A 9478-nucleotide genomic window follows, 5' to 3' on the forward strand; every position below is an offset into this window, starting at 1 on the left:
GCCCAAGAGACAGACAGGGCCACATAAACCAGAGACTCCATCAGCCTGAGACCAGAAGAACTAGATGGTGCCCAGCTACCACCAATGACAGCCCTGACAGGGAACACAACACAGAGTCCCTGACGAAGCAGGAGAAAAGTGGGGTGCAGAACTCAAATTCTAGTAAAAAAACCAGACTTAATGGTCTGACTGAGACTGGAGGGACCCCAGAAGACATGGCCCCCAGACTCTCTGTTAGCCAGAAACTAAAACCGTTCCTGAAGCCAACGCTTCAGACAAAGATTAGACTGGACTATAAGACATAAAATAATACTTGTGAAGGGTGCGCTTCTTAGCTCAAGTAGATACATGAGACTAAATGTGCAGTTCCTGTCCAGAGGTGAGATGAGAAGGCAGAAGGGGACAGGAGCTGGTTGAATGGACACAGGAAATCGGGTGGAAAGGAGGAGTGTGCTGTCACAGTATAGGGAGAGAAACTAGGGTCACATAACAATGTATATATAAATTTTTGTATGGGAGACTAACTTCAACTATAAACTTTCACTTAAAGCACAATTTAAAAAAAAATGCTTCTCTCAACCCTGTAATACCTCAGTAATAACCCCTTATCTCTTCTCTTTAGTCAGCCTCCTCAGAAAAGAAGAAAAAAGAAAAGAAAATGAGTTATATAGCTTATTTTACTAGTTCACCTTTGAAAGCACCGCTGTCAAAAATTACCAATAGTCGATTTGCCTCCTTATTGCCAAAACGATAAATTATTTTTAGCCTTCCTTTACTGGAACTTATTTATTATGTTTTTTTTTTTTTTTTAATTCACTGACCATTTTATTATCGTTGACCTTTCCATTACTCTTGAAGTTACTGCCTCCTGGCTTCCTGGATGTCTTTCTCTCCTTGTCCTCGTCTTGTGCAACTCTTCTTAGTAGCTTTTATTGGACTCGGTTGCTCTTCCTGCCTCTCAGTTGTTGATGTTCCTTAAGAGTCTCTTTTGGCACTTTTGTTCTTTGTCTCTTCATTTTACATAGTCACCTCAGGGATCTCACTCACTCCTATACATTTTAATTACTACCTAAATGCCTTTAATTCCCACATATGTATGTAGCTCAGAATTCTGCATGTCCCTCCACCGACAGACCCCTCAAACTAAAGCTCCATTTATGATCTTTTCTATTTCTCCCATAGTTCCTACCTCAGTTAATGGCAGCTTCATCTACATAATATCAGGCAGAACCTAGTCAACCTAAGGTCTCCTTTTCCTTGTCTTCCCACATGTAACCAATCACTCATATTTTAAACTCTATCTCCTCAACATTTTTCATATCTGATTCTGTTCCTTATTCCCACCATATTACCTCAGTTCAGAATCTTCTAGTCTCATGTCTGGCCTAGTGCAAAAACCAGTTATCAGCTCATCCAGGTTCATGCTCCATCAATCCATCCTCCTCATTGCAGCCAAGATGGTCTTCCAAAAACACAAAATTGATTATGTCACTCTCGGTTTAAAAACCCTCGGTGACCTTATTTTACCTACTGAGTAGACTTACAATACCTCAGTATGACACAAAATGCCCTCCTTAACTTTCCAGATGCATAGAAGGCCCTTCCTAACTTTCAACCTTTTGCCAAGCTTTCCCCTAAACTCTACACTCAGGCAAAACAGGTTGCTTACAGTTTTCTGAAAACCCAAAGTTACTTAAAACTTCCCTGGTTTGCCTCTCACGTCTCTCTCTGCCTGTAGTATACCACAGCTCCCTCAACATCCCCCCACCCAACTTCTGCCCCCATATCTTGTAGAACATCTTAAAACCAACCTCATCTCAATGGTCTCTCCCTCTATGAAACCTTTCCTGACCTCCTCTACCCCTCTATCCTTACCAGAGAGAAGTGAGCAAACGGTTCTTTGTACCATGCACGTTTCCGTCATAGCGCCTTATTCTACTTTGTTTCTTAGTTGAGAATTGCGTTAGACTATAAGCTTCCTCATAAATAGGTATCATATCATATTTGGCATTATAGTCTTGGTACTTTGAATGTGCCTGGCATAACATGACTCCAAACATAAGTTTTTAGAGAGTTGGTAGGAGGGTATTGCCTTTCATTTTCGCTTGCTTTCTACTGAATTGTTTGACATCTTTTAACACAAACATATTTACTATATTGGAAATTTTTAAATATTGAAAAGTAAAGGTAAAGTGATTCATTTTTATTAATTCCAGAGAAAAAAATTTAAATTGTCTGGTCATAATTGTGCCACATTATTCTGAATCTGAATCATGGCCAAAAAATTCCTAGAGTGATCCCTATGTCTGTTATTTTAACAGCAAAGTTATCTTGGATATATTTACCTAAGAAATAAATAGTTTGCTATCATGACATTCCTGTAAATATCTGAATTACCACAAGAAGATGAAAAAAAGATATCATACATGTAGGGTAAGATAAATATTTCCAGATGTTTGCCCCAAGACACCTTCTTGCAAACTTCACTCCTACTCTTTCAATTTCCATTCCTGACAAAGAAACTGCGAGATGGTGCCGTTAGTGTTCTATCGTGGTCCACCTCCTTCTCTGCCCTCTGCCCTTAGCAGAACTTGTTTGTACACCCTGTTCCCTGATTATGCTGATCGCTAAACCTTGTGAGAGTTCCTGCCTCCAGTCAGAGATGAAAAATGAAGTTATACACAGGCCATGCAAAACCACACCCTTAGGAGCTGAGTCTGTGCAAGATTTGTTGGAGGAAATCATATCTCATCCTGTTACACATATCCTGTGGCTACAGAAACTAGCGTCCCTGCTTTTGTCACTCAGCTTCACGTGAAGGAGGCTGGAAATCCCCAATGACCTCCAACCCCTTAGTGGGAATTTAGAAACAAAAAGTCATATCAGTGGGTCTCAGGTGAAGGCTCATACAATAAACAGAAAGTGAACGGAAAGGTTTATTAGGGGAAATGGAGGGAAGTGAAAAGTTATTTGATAAAGGAGGAAGACAGTAAAAAAAACTAAAGAAAATCTGGATATGGTCAAAAGGGAAAAGCATATAAGATACAAACACTGAATGAATATCTCTGTGATGTTGACGCACAAAACTGTAAACGGAACACTTTAGGAATTTTCAAGGAATGGAATATAACAACAACAGAAAACAAATAAAAAAACTATTGCCGTCGAGTTGATTGTGACTTAGTGAACCTATAGGACAGAGTAGAACAGCCCCATACAGCTTCCAAGGCTGTAAATCTTGAAGAGAGCAGACAGCCACATCTTTCTCCGTGGAGCAGCTGTTGGGTTCGATCCACTGACCTTTTGGATAGCAGTCGAGTGCTTAACCACAGTACGACCAGGGCTCCTTGGAATGGAAACTCCTATTTTTGAAGAGTCCATGATGTACCAAATACTTTCCACAGCTTATCAACTTAAGTACTCGTTGTCGTTCGGTGTCACTGAGCAGGCCCTGACTCACATGGACGCCGTACACAGAGAATGTAATGCTGCTCGCTCCTGGGCCATTCCCATGATCAGTTAGGGATCAGAGGTTCTGATCCATAGGGTTTTCATTGGCTGATTTTCAGAAGTAGATCACCAGGTCTTTCTTCCTAGTCTGTCTTAGTCTGGAAGCTCCTCTAAAACCCATCCAGTACCATAGCAACATGCAAGCCTCCACCACTGACCGACAGGTGGCAGCTGCACATGACGTGCATTGGCTGGGAATCGAACCCTGGTCTCCCGCATGGAAGGTGAGAGTTCAGCCACTGAACCATCATAGCCCTCCTAGCCACCTCACGACCAAAGCGATCAGGCTGAGGGCGAGTAGCACGTGTTTTCTGTCGGGGGTCTCTGCCTGAACAATCATTGAAGCAATTTGTTACCTCTATTTTATATTAGTTCAAGTTAATGTGAATAAAACAAGGTCAGGCACATAAGAAACACTGTATATATTTTTACATCATTGATAATTTATAAATAAAGAAACTAAGTCCAAGAACACGTAAGTAACTTGTCCAAGATCACACAGTTAGTATACTTGGTATTAGAAACTAGTCCTGTCTATATGACAGTGTGAGGTCCCTTCACCATAGTTCAAGTCAGATTTCCACCTTCGATTGGCTGAGTTACCCAGCAAATAAGACCCTTCACTAGATGTGCCAATTTTCTCTTCTATGAAACTCAAAGAAAAAAAAAACTTTCACTGCTATGTCATAGGATGAATAGTTGGTAGTTGGAAATAAGATTATACAAATGGAGACTAAATGTCACTCACTCCAGTGAAATATTTTCATAATTTGACTCCATCATCTTGATAATATTCTGGGGGTCAGTAGAGCAAAAAGGTATGGAGATTGGACGTAATTTCTTCTGAGAGCACTATTTCCATTATTATCAAAGCACAGAACTTCAGAGCTGAGGAGGCGTTAGAAAGCGTTTGTTTCAATACCAGCTCGTTTCACAGATGACAAAACTGAACTCCTGAGGTTGACCGGAATCTCCCAAGGACTTGCAACTTCAGGATGTAGAACTATTTTAATAAAGAACCAGGTTTAATGGGTCTGCTGGGATATCTCCCTCGAAAGCCATCATTTCAAAACTAGCAAGAAGGTAGCTTTTCTGAATCTAAATTTCCTAATCAGACACCAGATGGTAAATAAAAACAGCGTAGGATTTGGTCTTCTTTGGAAGGTGGGAAAGGGAAGACTTTGCTTGAATTTTACATACAATCTCATCTACATGATGGAAAAGGCACCAGATCTCAACTGTAAACCGCTATGCCAGCAATGGAATCTCAGAAGAAGGAACATCTATGCATGTACTGGGTTTACATTTTCAGATGTACATATATGTGGCGCACAAATTGGGGAGAAAGCCCAGCTACACGATTTCTATCAATCATAGAAACAATTCCTTTCTTCCTCTCGTTTGTTAATAATTTTCAGAGAGGCATCTCGTCTCATGCATTTCTCAAGGGCTCTGGTCTATTTGGACTCAGCGGGGCAGAGTACCTGTGTGCTCGGACCCTGGTCTCCGGGTCGTAGTAGAGGCTAGAGAATGCAGGCTCAGGGCGGCGTCCCCATCATCACCTAGCATGTCCCTGGTGCTGCTGTACTTGGCGTGCATCTGGCTTCCTGCAGGGGTGAGGCAGAGACGTGGTCGGATGGCTCCACGCTGCCGGGCTAGTGTCAGAGAGTCCAGGAACCCAGGCACTGAGAGACATTCCCGATGCTTGTCTCTCCTGCAAATAGCAGGGGAGGCCTCTGGCTCCAGGCTCTGCCTGCTGAGGCCCAGCCCCTTTCCAGTCAGCTGGCCAGGCTGAGGGGAAGTAGCCCGTGTTTTCTGGTTGGGCAGCCTCTGCCTGAACAATTTATTGAGGGAATTGCTCTTCTGGGATCTCTTCTGTTCATTGGTTGGTACTTCCTGTGTAACTACAGTGTAAAGAAAACAAGTTCTTACAAGAGAGTGGTGGTTCATTTTGAATCTGCAGAGTGATAACCAGGAGGGAAACACATCGTCCAGGTTCTTAGCTGTCATGGAGTTACTGAGTGAGTCACTCGCGTCAAGTTTATTAACTTCTTTTGGTGCCTGTCTTAGCTAGGATTGTCTAGAGAAACAGAACCAGTAAGCTATACGGAGAGAGATCAAACCCCAAACCAAACCCATTCCCGTCGAGTGGATTCTGACTCACGGCGACCCTGTAGGACAGAGTAGAACTGCCCCATAGGGTTTCCAAGATTGCAATCTTTATGGAAGCAGACTACCAGATCCTTTTCCTCCAGAGAAGCCGGTGGGTTCGAACCGCTGACTTTCGGTTCGCAGCCGAGTGCTTTAACTGCTGCACCACCAGAGGACTTTATTTTGAGGAACTGAGGACGGGCAAGTCTGATTTGTAGGTCCGGCAAAAACCAAACCAAGCCCGTTGCCGTTGGTTTGATACCTGCTCAGACGACCTCCTGTGTTTCAGAGCAGAACTGCGCCTTGTAGGGTTTTCAGTGACTGTGGTCTTTCAGAACAGATCACCACGCCTTTCTTCCAAGGTGCCTCTGGATGGATTCAAACCACCAACCATTAAGTTAGTGCCACCCAGGGACTGTACGTAGGCAACAGACTGGAAATTCCCCCGGTGGTCTTGTGTCCCAAGCCAGCAGGTCAGGCAGTGGGGAAGAGAGGAATTCTGGCAGGATGCTATTCATGGTCTGGAGGCAGAATCCTCTATTGAGAAAACTCTAGTTTTGTTCTTAAGGCCTTCAACTGATTGGACGAAGTCCTCTCGCAATAGGGAGGATAATCTGCTTTACTTAAGGCCAATGGATTTAAATGCTAATCTCATGTAAATACTTCATACAGCATCTAGACTAGTGCTTGACCGAACAACTCGGCGCCACAGCCTAGCCAAGTTGACACATAAAATTAACCATTACAGTGCCCTTTTAACTTTTACAATGAAAAGTGAAGAGACTATAGGGCCTAACCCCTTCCTTTCTTTCTCCAATGGTATAGAGTAAAACATCATACGCATGGAACGTGAGCACAAAAGAGTCCTTTTGAGGGTGTCTAATTGATTCCGCTCTTCCATCGTAGAAAAAGGGAAATTGACACCCAGAGAGATGAAGTGATTGGACCAAGTCCCATCTTGTTAGTGAGAGAATTGGCTTTAAAAGTACTCTCCTGTTGGCCATTCAATTCTTTTCTCTTATACTATCTGCACTAAATCTAACACTTTATAACACATTTGATGCATCATAATCATGTGGAATCACACATTTTACTAGGAGTCAGATATTTTGGAGCTATTACTAATTGCCTTGTGACATCGGGAAGTCAGTTAACTATTTGTGCCTATATTTCCTAAGCTGAAGAGGAAATGAGAAGATTCTTTTAGATAAATGTCTAAAATCCTTGATGAATTGGTACAATACAATTATATTCCTCTATCAACACATTTCCAGATGTGTGGAGACAGCTGGGCTAAATCAAGCATGTTAAATGTTAAGGCATGTGGAAGATGCTTTGGTTGGGCAACCAGCCCCTCTAAGAGATCTGTCAGGAAGTATATATGGTCAGTTCATGATGTGTTTCAACCTGTGTGTTGCTCATCAGATTATTCTAAATAAAACAAACTGAAAAAGAACCTCCTCTTGCACAAACCCTTAAAAACCCATCACCATCGAGCCGATTCCAACTCATAGCAACCCTATAGGACAGAGTAGAACTGCCCTATAAGGTTTCCTAGGCTGTAATCTTTACAGAAGCAGACTGGAACATCTTTCTCCCAATGAGCAGCTGGTGAGTTTAAACCACTGACCTTTTGGTTGGCAGCTGAGTGCTTAATCACTGCGCCACCGGGACTCTTTTCTCCTCTTCCATAAAACCCATTGCAGTCAAGTCGATTCCGACTCATAGCGACCCTATAGGACAGAACTGCTCCACAGGGTTTCCAAGCAGCTGGTGGATTCGAACGGCTGAACTTTTGGTTAGTGGTTACGTGCTCAGCTGCTAACCGAAAGGTGGGCAGTTCAAACCCAGCAGCTGCTCCGCAGGAGAAAGCCGTCACAGTCTGCTTCTGCAAAGATTTGCAGCCCCTTGCATAGTCTTCCAAAAAGTAGGAAATCAGAATCACTCGTCTATTTGGTTTGAGTTGAGATATCAGAGAATGTTTTAGGAGATGAGAGAGGTAAAAATTTGAAGAGGGAGGTAAGTGAAGCATGTAGGAGAATGAAGCAGAAAGACAGAATATTAGAAAATAGTAACAGATAGGGCCAGAAAAAAAGGCATTAGGTGGATAACCCGATTGCCGTCGAGTTAATTCCGACTCATAGCTACCCTATAGGACAGAGTGGAACTGCCACAGGGTTTCCAAAGCCGTAATCTTTGTGGAAGCTGCCTGCCACATCTTTGTCCTGCTGAGCAGCTGGTACGTTCAAACTGCTGACTGTTCAGTTAGCAGCCAAGCTTTCCAACCACTGGGCCACCTGGACTCCTTGCATTAGGAGGAGCTGCTAATTATTATTCTAATGGATAGCAATTATAACTATCCCGCAACTTCAGTCATTCATGTAGATAAGTACTTGAAAACTTTTGCAAAAACTACATTAACATGTACATTATTTCTCCTTAAAGACTCACTTTTCAACAACAACAAAAAACATTTCTCAGACACTTGTTCGCTGGCAGGTAGTAGTCTCAGATTCTGGGATACATCAGTGGAAAACAAAACAGTCTGGCCTTTTCGAGCCTACATTCTACGGAGGAAGGTGATAAAATACAAGAAAGATAACAAGTAAGTAACTAATAGATTGGACTGTAATTAGTGCTATGGTAAATATGGAGCCCTGGTGGTGCAGTGGTTAAGCATTCGGCTGCTAACCAAAAGATCAGCAGTTCAAATCCTTCAGCAGCTCCTAGGGAACCCTATGCGGTAATTCTGCTCTGCCCTATAGGGTCGCTATGAGCTGGAATTGATTAGACGGCAATGGTTCTTTTTTTTTTGGTTTTTGTGGCAAATATAGAGCAGAGTAAGACAGATTAAGAATATTGGGAAGAAGGTTTGATAATTTTAAATAGGATAGTCAGACTAGGCCTCAATTAAGAAAGTGATATCTATGCAAATACTTGAAAAAAGGTAAAAGAGTAGGCCCTGCAGCTATCAGAGGTAAGAATCTTCCTGGTGAAGGAAACAAAGCACAAAGGCGCTGAGGCGGGGAAGAATGCCTAGTATGGTTGAGAAACAATAGAGAAACCATTGTGTCCTGAGAGAGTTTTAAATAAAGAACTGACTTGATCTGATTTGAATTTTGACAAAATCACTCCGGTTGCTAGGTTTGAAAATGGACTCTAGAGGTCAAGGGTCAAGTCCAGGAGATTACTTAGAAAATCATTGCAATAACCCAGGCACCTGAAGATGGTGGCCCTTGAATAAATGTTTCCTCAGTCACCACTTATCTTGAATTTACCTGTTACACACAGGCTCAGCTAGCAGCTGTATGCCTCTTCTGTGTCTTGGAAAAATGTAAATGTTTCCTGATTGTTACCATCGCATTTCTGGATAAGCTTCAGTATAAACATGCATGGACAGTTCAGATACAGTACACCTGGAACAACCTAGAGCAATCTTGCTTTACCCCATCATCTTTGGCATACTCGTGCCTTTACCTCTTGCTGCAGTGGGGTGCCCTTGAGTCCATTCTGACTCATACAACCCTATAGGACAGAGGAGAACCGCCCCCTAGGGTTTCCTACGCTGTAATCTTTATGTGAGCAGATCATCTGGTCTTTTCTCTTGCGGAGCAGCTGGTGGGTTCCAACCACCCCCCTTTTGATGAGCAGCCAAACACTTAACCATTGCGCCACCAGGCTTATTATTGCCCAGCGTGCTGTTCTGAAGTCGTACAGCCTTGATATCCAGCATCCACAATTATTTTTCTTGGACTCATCTACCCCATTCTGAGAATCTACAGAACCAAAACCGACATTAAAATACATGGTGTCTCTT

General features: G+C 42.6%; 1 protein-coding gene across 1 annotated transcript in view; it reads right to left on the reverse strand.

Annotated features, from left to right (window-relative positions):
- CLEC1A (C-type lectin domain family 1 member A) overlaps nucleotides 1-5649 on the reverse strand; it is a 46484-nt gene extending 40835 nt beyond the window's left edge. The window contains exon 1 of the mRNA XM_023740639.1: nucleotides 4995-5649. Coding sequence (XP_023596407.1) covers nucleotides 4995-5520 — 526 coding nt within the window. The 5' untranslated portion in view covers nucleotides 5521-5649. The remainder of the gene's footprint in view (nucleotides 1-4994) is intronic.
- Nucleotides 5650-9478: the final 3829 nt, after the last annotated feature.

Source organism: Trichechus manatus, unplaced genomic scaffold, assembly GCF_000243295.1.
Source record: "Trichechus manatus latirostris isolate Lorelei unplaced genomic scaffold, TriManLat1.0 scaffold00160, whole genome shotgun sequence".
NCBI classification, from domain to species: Eukaryota; Metazoa; Chordata; class Mammalia; order Sirenia; family Trichechidae; genus Trichechus; species Trichechus manatus.